General features: G+C 33.0%; 1 protein-coding gene across 32 annotated transcripts in view; it reads left to right on the forward strand.

Moving 5' to 3' along the window:
* The window catches only part of aass (aminoadipate-semialdehyde synthase), a 56,041-nt gene that overhangs the window by 17,171 nt on the left and 22,893 nt on the right, over window positions 1–15,977 (forward strand). For 30 of the 32 annotated variants that reach the window (XM_087310834.1, XM_087310841.1, XM_087310838.1 and 27 more), the window contains 2 exon segments: window positions 10,988–11,109; window positions 11,212–11,341. In XM_087310834.1, coding sequence (XP_087166960.1) covers window positions 10,988–11,109; window positions 11,212–11,341 — 252 coding nt within the window. 32 annotated transcript variants of the gene reach the window in all.

Raw genomic sequence — 15,977 nt, forward strand, 5'->3', positions numbered from 1 at the left:
ATATTGATAGCTCTTGCATGCTTTCTATAAAGAAAAGGCTGTATGCAATGTGAGCACTCCAGTACTGTATATTGGCATGCAAAGATAAGTCAATGGTGTCTCTCGAATGTGTCTGTAACGTTTCAGCTTAAAATACTCATCCAATCATTTATTATAGCCTCCTAAATGTGTAGTTCTCGTAAAACTCATTCTTGATGTGCAGCTGATCATAGAGAGTTGGAACAGATCTTTTAATGCCAGTTTCTTTGCAAATCCTCTTCTGTAAACACATTACTACAAAGACATGTTATTATGCTCCTGTCAATCAATTCGGTGGGCTTGGAGTGTTTATATCACTCCAATTGGACAGTGGACATCCTATTTAAACACACAGTTCTGTTCAAATTGCTTACAAAAGTTGATTTTGCATATTAAGTGCCCTTTAAAAACTGTTGTAAAACAAAAGATCTGTTGTTGCACAAATATTTTGACTGTTTGAAAATATATTTAAGGTCTAGTTTTTGCTTTTTGATGTTTTGCTTCCTATTCCAGATCAAAACATAGTATTGTCCATCAGTAAATAAATGCGGCCATTTCTTCTTTCTTTCTTTTTAGTGAACTAGTCTGCATTAAGGAAAACAGGAGCCTCATTAGAAACGAACAGATGGCCAAAAAGTAAAGGTTATACAAAGAGTGGCCAACACCAAATACATACATTCCTGATACACGAGTCCCATCTCACACTCAGCACTAGGGTTGGGTATCGTTTGCGGTTATTTCGATACCGGTGCTAAATCGATAGTTTTAAAATGGTACCGGTGCCAAAACGAGGCCTGAACCGATACTTTTTAGCCACAAAATACTTTTTCTATTAACATTACATTAGCTTTCTACTAGAGAGGCTGTCATCAAAATCAGGGAACACCTTTTTCTGGGTTTGGGGCTTGTGACTACTTTTACATGGACATCAGTGATCTAATGATTTCTAAATCAGAATAAGACTATAATGTGATTCAGGTGCTTACTTGAGTTACTTTTTGAATGTTACATTTATGATTCCAAGTTACATGTTATAGCACATAGATTCATCAACATCATTGCATCATCAGCCTATAAATGTTTCCTCTGCAGTTTGTGTCTGTGGTCCTTTAAGATAATCAAAAATCACTGTTCACGTGGTAGACTCTTGATCAGAGTATTGTCTTAATCATATTGAAATCAGAGTATTGGTGTCCATGTAAACGTACTCACTGAAAGTGCCAGACGATGTCACAAGCTGTCAAAGACGGTCCATTCCTCACCTTTAAGTTGATTTTAATGAGCCCTCAAATTTTATAAGTTTGACGTGTTTCCCCAGTTACACGCAACTTTTGTAAAACATCTGCTGTATGTTGCTGTGTCAGAATCCTTGCTTGTAAAATATAGCCTTACTTTAGAATGCTTAGTTTATGCAAATTAGTTGAATGCGATCATGCGTGTTGATGAATGGATTCGCTCAACGGATGCGCCGTACTGCGCGATTTACCTTTTGTAAGCAACAAGAACAAATGCCTGACATCGCTGATGGGTGTTCGTATCCCTCAAAGCTATTTAGAATTATATATTTAGAGATGGTGTGACACAACGCGTACTTATGCGTGTCTTTGATGCACCCCTTGATGCTTCTTAAGGGCGTCACACATCGGATTCGCCTCTCAGAGTCGCGGCACAGTGCGCACATCACAGTTGATAGTATCACACACCAGACGCCTGTTATTTAAAATGAAACTTTTGCGGTGGCGCTCTGTGGGTTGGCAAAAATATGAACAGTGTCCTGAGACACGGACAGCTGCCGACTTGCGAGTTCTAAAATGCATGGAGCTGCGTGGCGCAACTTGGTGTGCGACCTGCTTTTACATTCTTGTCGCAGCACCAGTGGCACTGGAATTAGGCACCGGAATTCATATGCTGATTCGGTCCGGTGCATACCGGTTCCAAAGGTACGGTACCCAACCTTACTCAACACACTACAATTACTATGGTATTTACACCACTGCAATATAAAAAAGAGAGAGATCGACTTAGAAAGTCACTTACCAATTTTAGAATTATTTGATCAGCTGTAGTTTGAAAATACGTCAATCTTTTCTCCTCAAAGGTTTTATTATGCTGTCTCTGGCGCCATCTTGTGGATGCCGTTGCGCAGTATCTTAGAAATTATAAATATTTAAAATAGGCACTATCCTTAAAAATCTAAACAACTACACTCTTACCTAAAAGGTCTCAAAAGTACGTTATGTTGTCCAACAGCTCCAAAATTTGTCAAACTGTAGTGAGTTTATTGATCTGCTGTCACTGTATGTGGGCGGAGTAATATAGTAATATAGGGTGAGAAGGCTGTACGAGTTCTGATATTGCAGAACATTGCACGGCTGTCAGCCAATTAGATTTGCGAACCAGATATATACAATATAACAAATTTGTGTTTTTCTGTTCACAGCTTAATATTTGACACTGTCCAAAAACGCAAGAATAAGGAGTTTAGCAAAAGCTGGTTGGCTCAGTTTATTTAGCAAATACATTTTCTCAGACTGTGTTTGTAACCTTAAACCTTAGTAAGTTCATACACTGCAGAATTAAAGTGGGGGTAAAAAAGCAAGCTGCTGACCATGTTTGTTTTGTCCAGACACAGGGTTGGTCTCCTGCACCGCTTAACACCTTGCTTGGCTAGAGTACACGTCTGCTGAGAGCGATCTCTCATGGGTACATGATCTTACTTTCTCACCGCAGCCACATTCTCTCTCCCACTCGCTCTTTTTTTTTCCATTGAATTTTTTGCATGCCAGAAAAAAAAAAAGAAATCAATGCATCAGTTCCATTTTAGTTTCTTAAGTTCAATTATTCTCCAAGGTAAGCTTCACTTTTCACAGGCCAGATAGCTTTTCATGCTCATTAATTGATTTAAATCATGTTTTTGAATCGTTTTCATTAAATGGAATAACACGATCCTTTCTGTCTTTCTTTTTTTCATTCAAGCCATAATCAAAGCTTCATGAGTCAACACGTGTTTCTCTTTCATGCTGTCTGTGTCTCATTCAAGGGTGAAGAACCAGGCTGGCAAAACATTACATCGAGTTTGCTAGTCCGTTTGTATCCATTGTGGTCCATACTTAATGGAGCCGCCCACAAGCTAACATTGACCTCCATTTAATCAATAGAGAGCTTTAAAGATCCAGTGTTTGACTTGTTTTGATTTGTTCTTGTTCTAAATGAAAAGCTACCAAGAGAGCCATTTCCTCTTCTCTAAGAAAACCTGATTGTGAGAAAGAAGTGCCATATAGGTGAAATAATTATGTATTATTGTTTAGTTTTAAGCTGATTATTCTATATTTTATATTATTATAATATAATATAATATAATATAATATAATAATATAATATAATATAATATAATATAATATAATATAATATAATATAATAATATAATATAATACAATTGATTCTGATTTGTTTTTAATTGAATGTATTTTCTTTAAATGCTATTAAATTGAGTCTGTCCATAAACATACAGACATTTAATATAGTTGTAAATTAGTTTGTTTTTCATTCATTTCTGGGGGTCAACACAATGGAATGAACCAACTATAGTTGTAAACCTTTTACAAAAATAAAATGCCTATAGATTTTATTTTTTTATAATTCATATTTAGCATTCAAAATTGTCTACTTAATTATTTACTCATTAGAGTTCTTGAGCCATGCAATTAACTGGCATATAATAAAAAATACACACAGTTACGTATGTTTTATTACTTTTTTATTATGATTTCTTGATAATAATTTTTTTAGTCTAACCTGACCTAAACTAACACTAACAGTCTAAACCAGGGGTCACCAATATCGGTCCTGGAGGGCTGGTGTCCCTGCAGGGTTTAGCTCCAACTTGCCTCAACACACCTGGCTGGATGTTTTAAGTATACCTAGTAGGACCTTGATTAGCTTGTTCAGGTGTGCTTGATTAGGGTTGGAGCTAAAATCTGCAAGACACCGGCCCTCCAGGAACAAGTTTGGTGACCACTGGTCTAAACTGACCAGTTATACAGAGTTTTTGCACCTTTCAAGCAGCTCGCTTATGATAAAAATACACACAATTACGTACAGTATACGTTTATGCTGTTGTTTACTACTGTTCATGATTTAAAATCTGAAAGTCAAAGGACAGTGAAACAAAATATTTATAAACATCAACAAATATTTTAATAAACTTTATATAAATATATTATTTTTTTAAGTCAAGCTCCTTAATGTCTTCTTTGTAATAAAAAATCACTGTAAAGCTAAGAAAAAAAGAGTGGATAATGAAAATATTGTATAGTATAATTTACGTTGTTGGAATTTTAATTCATTTTTAAATTGAGTTCCTCCATAAACATACAGACATTTATTATAAATGTAAATGGTTTATGATAATTATACTTCTTTTATAAGCCACAGCCCAAGACCAGTTACTCACTGAAGCTAAGCAGGGCTGAGCCTGGTTAGTACCTTCATGGGAGACCACATGGGAAAACTAGGTTGCTGTTGGAAGTGTTGTTAGTGAGGCCAGCAGGGGACACTCAATCTGTGACTGTGTGAGTCCTAATGCAACTGTAAAAGTGAATAAGACAGTATACTGTCAGTGAGCGCTGTCTTTCTGATAAGATGTTAAACAGAGGTTCTGACTCTCTGTGGTCATTACTAATCCCATGGCACTTCTCATAAAGAGTAGCGGTGTAACCCCGCTGTCCTGGCTAAATTCACCCATTCTGGCCTCCTGATCATCCCCATCTACCTAATTGGCTCTATCACTGTCTCTCCATTTCATCTATAGCTAGTTTGTGGTGAGGTCACTGGCGACGTTTGGCCTGTGGCTGCTATTACATCATCCAAGTGGATGCAGCACACTGGTGGTGGAGTGGGAACTTCCTCATGATTTGGAAGGTCTTTCCTTCATTACTTGCTTATTAGTTTTATAAAAGAATATATAAAAAAATGCTATTAGATTTTAATGCATTTAAAATTTGCATTTATTATTTAAATTAGTTTACATTTAGCTAAAATTAGTCTAAATTGGCCAATTATACAGTGTTCTTGAGCCTTGCAAACAACTCGCAAACAATAAAAATACACACAATTACGTAAAGTATCTCTTTATTATGCTGTTGTTTAGTTTTGTTAATGATTTAAAGTCCGAAAGGCAAAGGAACAGCGCAACAAAATACTTCTAAACTTCAACAAATATATATATATATATATATATATATATATATATATATATATATATATATATATATTTGTTTATTTATATTATATATATATATATATTTCAAGTCTAGCTCCTTACCATCTTCTATGTAATAGAAAATTACTGTACAGCTAAGAAAAAACATATTTTTCATAATTTAAAATTTTTTTAAATGCTGCTGAGTTCCTCCAAAATCATATTTTTTTATTAGTTTTATAAAATAATATATTTTTAAAAATGCTATTAGATTTTAGTGTATTTATATATTTTTTTATTTACTATATAAATTTTTTTGCATTTTGTTCATAATTACTCTAAATTGACTAATTATACAGAGTTATTGAGCCTTGCAAGCAACTCGCATTATAAAATTACAGACAATTATGTACAATATATGCTTATTATACTATTGTTTACTTGTGTTAATGATTTAAAATCTAAAAGTTAAAGGACAGTGCAACAAAATATTAACATCAACAAATATAATTTAAAAAAATCATAAACTGCTCTCTTATGGTAATAGTTATATTTCAAGTCAAGCTTCGTAACGTCTTCTATATAATAAGAATCAGTGTAAAGCCACGATAAAAAGTTTATTTAATATGAAAATACAGTATAATATAGTTTACATTGTTGTACTTTTAATTGGTTTTTAAAATGCTGTTAAATTGAGTTTCTCCGTAAACATACAGACATTTATATGTAAATATTTTATATTCATAGTTATTTTATTAGTTTTATAAAAGTATATATTTCTAAAAAATCTATTAGATTTTAATGTATATATAATTTGTATTTATTTATTAAATTTCTTTATATTAGTTATACAGAGTTCTTGAGCCACATAACCAACTTGCATAAAGTAAAAATACAGTTGCGTACAGTTTATGTTTATTATGCTGTTGTTTACTTTTAATAATTATTTAAAATATGATGGTCAAAGGACAGTGCAACAAAATATTGCTGAACATAAAAAAAAAAAAAAAAACGTCAACTTTCACGTCAAGCTCCTTAACGTCTTCTATGTAATAAAAAGTCCCAGCAAGGTCAAGAATTTTTTTTATTTGATAATAAAAATATAATATAATATAAACTACATTGTTGTAATTTTAATGTTTTTTTTAAATGATGTTAAATTGAGTTCCTCCATAAACATAATATGGACATAAGACATATATAAGACATAATTCATAGTTTTATTTTATTAGTTTTATAAATGCATATATGTCTAAAAATTCAGTTAGATTCTAATGTATTTATAATTTGTATTTATTATTTAAGTTTGTCTACATTTGTCTTGGAATTAGTCTAAAGTGATCAATTATACAGAAATCTCGAACCATGCAAGCAACTCTCATATAATAAAAATACACACAATTATGTATGTTGTTATGTTATTATGTTGTTTACTTGTGATTTAAAATCTGACTGTTAAAGGACAGTGCAACTAAATATCGCTAAACATCAACAAGCATATATATATATATATATATATATATATATATATATATATATATATATATATATATATATATATATATATATATATATATATGTGTATATATATATATATATATATATATATATATATATATATATATATGTATATGTGTTTATTTTATTTTATTTATTATTATTTTATTTATTTATTTATTTTTTAATAAATTGCTCATTTATTGAAGTTTATATTTCAAGTCAAGCTCCTTAACATCTTCTATGTAATAAGAAATCACTGTAAGGCCAAGAAAACCCCTTCTTATTTGATATGAAAATATGCCACTTTATGACTTAATGCACCTAATTATGTGATCTTTTATAAGTAGCACTAAATAGAAGTGAAAACCCATAGTTAGTGGTTATTATGAATGCATCGTTTAATGGTATTTTGAGAAAGGCATGCAGGTGGTTGGGGGTTAAGTGTTACATTTTTCGCTCATGTGCTGCATCAGATCCAATTAGGCTGAGCGACGGGGTTCTTGGATCACATGTGTCCCCCAGGGGACACGCAGAGCAGAACGTTGTTTTAACAACCCCCTTAAACGCCCTTGATTATATTCTGAATCGAGAACTTCCTGATCTAGTAGTACATCTGTGTGTTTTCCTTAGTTTTTTTGCACACCCTCTCTGCTGATAGGGCTGCGCGATTTAAGGATATTCATCTGTGGACAAACTAAAAAGTCGTTTGTTTCATATGTTTATTTCATGGCACAATGTACATTGTGTCACAGTGCATTGTTTGCGCCAACACTTTTTCATAATTTATATGAGCACAATATCACGCACCACTATGAGGAAGCAGTCAGAAACACGAATAACAGCATCGTAAGAAAGTTGCAACCTTTTAATTTAACGAGATACAGTTAAAGTCGAAACTATTTGTCCCCCTGTGATATTTATTCCTTTTTTAAATGTTTCCCAGATGATGTTTAACAGAGCAAGGAATTTTTCACAGTATTTTGCTTTAATATTTTTTCTTGTAGAGAAAGTCTTATTCGTTTTATTTCGGCTAGTGTTAAAGCAGTGCGATTTTTTTTTTTAAACAGTTTAAGTTCAATATTATTAACTTTCTTAAGCAAGATTTTTTTGATTGTCTACAGAATAGTGCTGCACGATATTGAAAAAATCTGACATTGTAATATTTAGCTTTTCTGCGATTATGTATTGCAATATGAATACAATTTCAACAGGTGACTTGAATAGCTCTATTTAGAAAGAATTTATCATTTTAAATTGATTGGGGTGATTTCGTAAGGGGCTGAGTGTAATAAACAATCTACACGCATACATAAATATAATAGAGCAAAAGACATGAAATAAACAAAGCTCGAGGCGTCAAACAGCATTTAGGTATACATTAATTGAATATTCAAATTTAAATGAATACTGCATGTATGGTATACATGATTCAATAAAATTAAGCAACGAGACACGGTAACAACTTAACTCTCTGTGAACTGTTAACAACTCTTAACATTGCAGATCCTGTGATGTGACTATTGCGGATGCTGGATGCTAAAATAATATATCCTACAGCCCTACTATAGAACAAATCCTTTAAGCCTTTAAATCGCACTTTAAGCTGAATACTATAGGATTTTGAAAGATATCTAGTCAAATATACTGTAATCAGCTGTTAGAAGTGAAAGTGAGTTATTAAAACTATTATCTTCTGTCCATTAAACAGAAATTGGGGGGGAAATACTGGGGGCTAATATTTCTGACTTTAATTGTATATTTTTAATGCAAAAACTGCATAATTATTATTATTTTTTTTTTTTTTGGACCTGCATTTATTTAGTTGTTGAAAACTGTTTTATATTGAATTATTGTTTGTTATATATTTCGGTCCCACTTTATGTTAAGTGGCCTTAACTAATATGTACTTGCACAGGAATTAATAGTTTGTTACAATGTACTTATTGTGTAAATACATGCATTTATTGTGTACTTATGCTTGATTAAATACCTGTATGTATTTACATCTGTAATTAACTTCTGTAATTACATTTGTAAATACACTGCTGACCATTCCCTTCACCTTAACCCACCCTTAAACCTGTCCATACCACCAAACCTGTCCATAACCCAACCCCTATCCCAACCACAAGTGTTCTTAAATACATTATGAACACAGTATGTACATTGTATTTATTTTTTGATGCAAGTACATAGTAGTTAAGGACACTTAATATAAAGTAGGACCTATATTTCAAAATCAAACATTGTCCCCGAAGTTCTAAATAAACATCCCATGAGTATTTATTTTACTGAGTATTTATTTTACATGTATAAAAATAAATAGACCTTTACATTTAGTGTAAGTATATATGTATATATATTGAAGTTGAAATCAGAATTATTAGCCCCCTGTTTATTTTTCCCCCAATCTGTTTAACAGAGAGAATTTTTTCAATACAATACTAAACATAATAGTTTTAATAATTCATTTCTAATAACTGATTTATTTTATTTTTGTCATGATGACAGTAAATAATATTTTACTAGATATTTTTCAAGGCACTTCTATACAGCTTAAAGTGACATTTAAAGGCTTAACTAGGTTAATAAGGTTAACTAGGCAGGTTAGGGTAATTATAGGCAAGTCATTGAATAATGATGGTTTGTTCTATAGACTATATATCAAAAATATGTAGCTTAAAGGGGATAATAATTTTATGATAATTTTTTTTTGTATTAAAACTGCTTTTATTATAGCCAAAATAAAACAAATAAGACTTTCTCCAGAAGAAAAAATATTATAAGACAAACTGTGAAAATAGTTTTGCTCTGGTAAACATCAAGGAAATATTTTAAAAAGAAAACAAATTCAAAGGGGGGCTAATAATTACTACTACTACTACGATAGAGAGATAGTAAATATATAATATAATAGGCTTATATATATATATATATGTATATATATATATGTATGTATATATATATATATATATATATATATATATATATATATATATATATATATATATATATATATATATATATATATATAATAAATGTATATATATATATATATATATATATATATATATATATATATATATATATATATATATATATATATATATATATATATATATATATATATATATAATTATAATAAATCTTTGAAAATTTGAATCAGTATTTGATTGAATTCTAACCTAAAGATGCCACACAAAGGTTTAAAACTGAAAATTGTGGTTTTCATGCTACGTTCTTGAAAAAAAAAAAAAAAAACTCAAAGTAATCCAGGTGGATTTATAGAGTATTAGAACCAAACTCAGCAACCCTTTAGAATTATGGTCCATTAGTTAACATTAACTAAGGATGAATCATCTTGTAAAACGTTTATTACTCATAATTCATGTTAATGCACCCTGACTTAACATGAACTAACAGTGTTCAACTTAAATAACGTTAACTAACAACAACAAAGATGTAATAAATGTTTTAATAATTGTTTTTTTCATGTTAGTAAATACATTATATAATGGACCATTATTTTAAAATGTTACTCCAAACTCTTCATGGTTACACTTTAGTTTAGGTCACAATTCATGCTATTAACCAACCATTAACTAACACTACTAGCTTAATAAACGACTAATTAGTTCTTTTTTTAATAGTTAGTAAGAGAGAAGTTGGGTTTAGGTTTTGGGTATTATTAGGGATGCAGATTAAGATCATACTTTATTACTACTTATGAACAGTTCATATCGTAATAATGGGCAGATAATAAGCCAGTAGTTAATAGCATGAGTTGTGACCTAAACTAAAGTGTTACCCTCTTCATATATAAACTATGAATCGATTGAATTGATTGATTGAACATTACAATTTTGTTATACATGCATTTATCATTACCAGTACATGAGGTGACTTATGTCATGATAAGCAATTTTTGTCATATCACCCAGCCCTAGTTAGTGATTTACTGTATACATGTTGTCTTATCATAAATTGAAAAGATTTTAATTTTCTTGATTTCGACTCCTGGACAATCAAACTGAACAAGATCTTTCTGTGTCCTTTTGTGGGTTTTGCATCTCTTTCAATCGGTTTTAGATCACTATCCAGAAGGATATGTTTTGTGATTTCACAGATTGCTTGGCCAGTGATAGTGTGCGTGTGTGTTTGCGTCTGTGTGTGTGTACTGTGTGTGTGTGTGTGTGTGTGTGTGTGTGTGTGTGTGTGTGTGTGTGTGTGTGTGTGTTAATAGTAATGGCTCTACCATCTGGCAAACAGGGAATCGGAGCAGATCCTAAAGAAAGGCGGCATGAAGCGGGTGCTTTTGCTGGGTGCAGGCTATGTGTCTGGGCCAGTTATCGAGTATCTCACTAGGGACGCCGGCACTCAGGTCACAGTGGGTATGTTCCCAATGCAAAATTCGTCTGGAATACAGTTGCATCACAGTGTAAAAACTGCAGTTGCTGTCCTTTCGCAAATCTTATGTGATCTTTTCATTGCAGCATCAAATCTGTTGAATCAGGCTGAAGAGATGGCAACCAGATACCCCAACACCATTGCCGTGATGCTGGACATCACCAGCCAGGAAGGCCACCTGGAGTCTCTGATCAAAGACCACGACATCGTCATCAGGCATAATATTCATTCACTTTATTATGCTTTGACATTGCTTTACAGGGAGTGTTTGGCAGAATATTAGCAAAGAAGATATGATATGTTCTTGGTAGATGTGATTTTTCTTGCAGCCAATTTTAACTAAAATCTTATCGCAATACTGATATTGTATACAGTGCTATCCATTTGTTAAGTGTGATGTGAGACAAAGTGGCTTCTGCGTCCAAGCGCTCTATCAAACTGTATGGGGAGACTCAACAAATGGACATTATAAACGTTTACGAAGTACTGTAAAACTTTCAAAAATTATATATATCTATATATATATATAATTTATAGTATATATATTAGAGGTGTGAACCTATACTGGTCTAACGGTTCGGTTCGGTTCGGTTACGATTATCATGCCTTCGGTTCAATTCGATATCTCGGTGCATCACGGTGCATTGACGATGCTTTCTATATACAGTGATATATTTAAGGGGGGAGGCTATAACAAGCTGTCTGTATAAACACACAGACTTACAGCACCACACTGTCTCTCATTCAAACACATACACAAACATAGACAGCACCAAACAAACACACACACACACACACAAACACACACACTTAAGCCCTCGCAACAGGGAGAGCTCATGCTGAGCGGAGCAGAAAAAAGAAAAAAAAAAAAAAGAAGCACTTTTCCGACGGTCCCTTACTGAGAGCTCCTCTAAGTGCGAGCTCTCCAGGCTAAACACATATTGCGAGGGCTTAAACGGAGCAGTGCTCGTAATGTCGAGCGAAAAAAAAGAAAGACAGCTGTAAAACATAACCAGCTTTGTCTTTTTGTAGGAAACACACTTTAGATCTTTTTAGGGGAAGAGGTTTTTGAGTTAATGCCGTGTATAACTGAATGTGTGTCAGGAAAATCGAAAACAAAACCAACTGAACCGCGCTCATTTCTGGCACCCCCCTGGATGTACAGCACCCTTAGCATATGCCTATGGTGCCTATGCCACGGGCCGGCCCTGAGTTGCCTGAGTGTTGAAAATACTCGCGGTCACCTCTCTCGCGACAGAGCGCATAGGAGATAAATGACGTCAGTAAATAATAACTGGTTATGATTATTACTGAACCGATACAGAATTGTCCGCGTCTGCATCGCGTTGCACAGAAGAAACAATTAATTTTGACACCCCTAATATATATATATATATATATATATATATATATATATATATATATATATATATATATATATATATATATATATATATATATATATATACTGTGTGTATATATATATATACTGTGTGTGTATGTATATGTGTGTGTGTGTATGTATATGTGTGTGTGTGTATATATATATATGTATGTATGTATGTATGTATGTATGTATGTATGTATGTGTATGTATATATATATATATATATATATATATATATATATATATATATATATATATATACTGTGTGTGTATGTATGTATATATATATATATATATATATATATATATATATATATATATATATATATATATATATATATATATATATATATATATATATATATATATATATATATATATATTGATATCCGATTGCCAGAAAGTAATTATTTAAACCGTGATATGGCTTTAAATTGGTTATAAACTAATATTTTCTCAATTCAAATGATTAACAATTTGAACATACAAACACTATTCCATACGTCACCACTTAACAAGTAGATACAGTACTAGCTAGGTATTTATTCAGTTTGGACAAGTTAAGATAAACTACATCATGACAGTCTTCAATGGTGATTTTGGAACATATTCTGCATTTTTTATAACATCATTAACTTTTTCCTGCTGGCACAGGATGTCAACATGACATCATATTGACTTTGTACCCCAACATCGTGGTAATGTTGGATTTTGTTTGGAAATGAAAATTACTTTGACGTCAGAGCCCAATGTCAGGCCGATGTCAATGTCTAACCTTAAATCAACCTAAAATCAACAAAATGTCAACGTCTAATCATGTTATCACCTTGTGTTATCACCAAACACCTTGACATTATGTGGACGTTACCACTATGGCATCTATCAGACATTGGGTTTATAATATAATATAATTGGATGTCAAAATAATGTTGTCCTTAGACGCTGGCTAGACATTGAATTTTGGTTTTTGGTTGCCTGACGTCATGACCTAAATCTTACCTAATATTAAGGTCTAATGATGTTGTGTGCCTGCTGGGTTATTTGACATATAATAGAATGTATTTAATGAATGAACCTAAAAAATAAAACTAGTTATGTTTCTCTATGTAAATAATACATCTTGCTACTCCAGATAAAGTAGTGTAGCCTTTTTTTTCTTCTTTTTTTTTCAAGACCTTTTATAGTAATGGTTTTGTGCCAGCACTTAATCATTGTGCCCACCAGCTGCTTTCCAGATGCACATCTGCCTTTTTTTTTTACACATTCAGACTCTGATATCTGTCTGATATCTTGTACAGATTATATTTAGTTTATTTACATTGTTTTCCAGTGTTTAATGATTTGCTATGAGGGAAATATTTAATTATTCAAAAGACATGCAACTCTCACTAGCTATGTTTCCATCCAAAAATGTGAATAACCTTTATACGCATAACTGGAATATTGCATAAAATACGTGCAAATAAGGCAGCATTTACATCCTACGAGTCAAAGAGAACAAAATCGTCACTTCATGATTAACTGCTGCCAAATATCAACTATAAAAACAGAATTTGCTGTGGTAGGAGAAGCTGCGTGAATCTTTTACTTATTTAATTAATGACTTGCACCTCAGACAAAGAAAAATGCAGACACTGTTGGCTGTTTGAAGGCGTAAGACGCAGAGCAGAGATAATCTTGACAGTTCTGGAGGTCATTAATATTATGATAACACTAATACTGAAATGGTTTAAGGTATAAGGCTCTTATAACAAAACGCATACTGGAATTTGTTTCTGCAAAAGTGTTTCCATCATAGTTTATGAGCATCTTTTCTTTTCGAAAAAATATTAATTTTACTCCACTATGTGCATAAAATCAAAAATCTAAATTTATGCGCATCTTGGTGTTTCCATCAACTAAATTTCTTTTAAATTTTTTTATTTTATGCGCAAATCCAAAATGCACATTAAAGTAGCTGGATGGAAACATAGCTTGTCTCCATCTTAAATCTTATTAACTATAGAAATCTGCATTTTTCATATTGTTGATATGCTATAGCTTTGAATTCAATATCAGCTATTAGTTATTACAGAGGCCTAGTGGTTAGGACCACGGCCACACAGCAAGAATGTCACCGGCTTGGACACTTCCTGGTCAGATCGGCATTTCTGTGCGGAGTTTGCATGTTCTCCTCGTGTTTGCGTGGGTTTTCACCAAGCTCACCGGTTTCCTCCCACAGACCAAAAACATGTAACATAAGTAAATTGACAAATCTAAATTGACAGCACAGACACTTCATAGCATCAGTCTACTTCCAACATTATCAAGCAGGGGAGTTCTTGAGACCTACCTGAACTCGGACTCCCCTCTCGCCCTTCAACGGGAAGGAGCCCCAGGCTCGAGGATCTCACGAGTTCAGGGCTCTCTCCCGGGACAGCATGCCAAACAAGGTTCATAATAAATCATCAGCTAAGGGCCAACTCTTGAAATTATGATAGGACAGTAGAGATTTCAGACTGGAAAGAGAAGGGAAGTATCAGCAAAAGACCTCGAGCCAGGAATCAAACTTACGTCGCCGCAAGCAAATAGGTGCTATATGTTGGCACACAGTATAGGCTAATAGGCTATTGGCAATAACAGAAAACGATGTATTAACGGGACGTGGTGCAGACTATAACTGAGTCTGGTTCTCTCAAGGTTTTTTTTCTTCACTCCCATCAGCTGAAGTTTTTTTTCCCTCTCTGCTGTCGCCACTGGCTTGCATGGTTCAGGATTGGTAGAGCTACGCATGGATGAATTTGCTCTTCAGTGTTTGAACTCTCAGTAATGTTTAAATCACACTGAACTGAGCTAAACTGAACTGAACTGAACTTAAACACTAAAAAACTGAACTACACTGTTCCAGTTACTATGACCATTTATGTGAAGCTGCTTTGACACAATCTACATTGTAAAAGCGCTATACAAATAAAGCTATACAACATAAACCCACTTTATGTTGTCTATGAAAACTTATTGACAAATTTTTATGTGAAAGATTGTGGACATTTTTATGTTTTGTTCTGTAGAGTCAAATATTCAGTACTTCAAGTATCACAGCAGTTTAATCTTAAGTGTGTTGCACACCAGATGTGCCGCTCGTTGTCGTGCCATGAAGCGCAATGCATTTTAATTCTTAACATGAATTTGTATCAGGGTATGCACAATGGCGCCGCAAGGACACTGTTCATATTTCTGCCACGCCACAGAGCACCATCTGAATAGTTTCATTTTATATAAAATGCAAATGTGTGCGTCCATTGTGCGCTACTTCTAACTGTCATATGCGTGTCCTGCTTAAATTACATTATCCGAGTCGGCGCAATAGCCCGACTCAAAAATCCCGGCTCAAGGACATTTCCCGACCCTACCCCCCAATTTCTCTCCAACTTCTCTTCCTGTCTCGTTATTGTCCTATCCATGTCACTACCTGACAAAAGTCTT

This window comes from Danio rerio, chromosome 25 (assembly GCF_052040795.2).
Source record: "Danio rerio strain M-AB ecotype USA chromosome 25, GRCz13ab, whole genome shotgun sequence".
Lineage (NCBI taxonomy): Eukaryota > Metazoa > Chordata > Actinopteri > Cypriniformes > Danionidae > Danio > Danio rerio.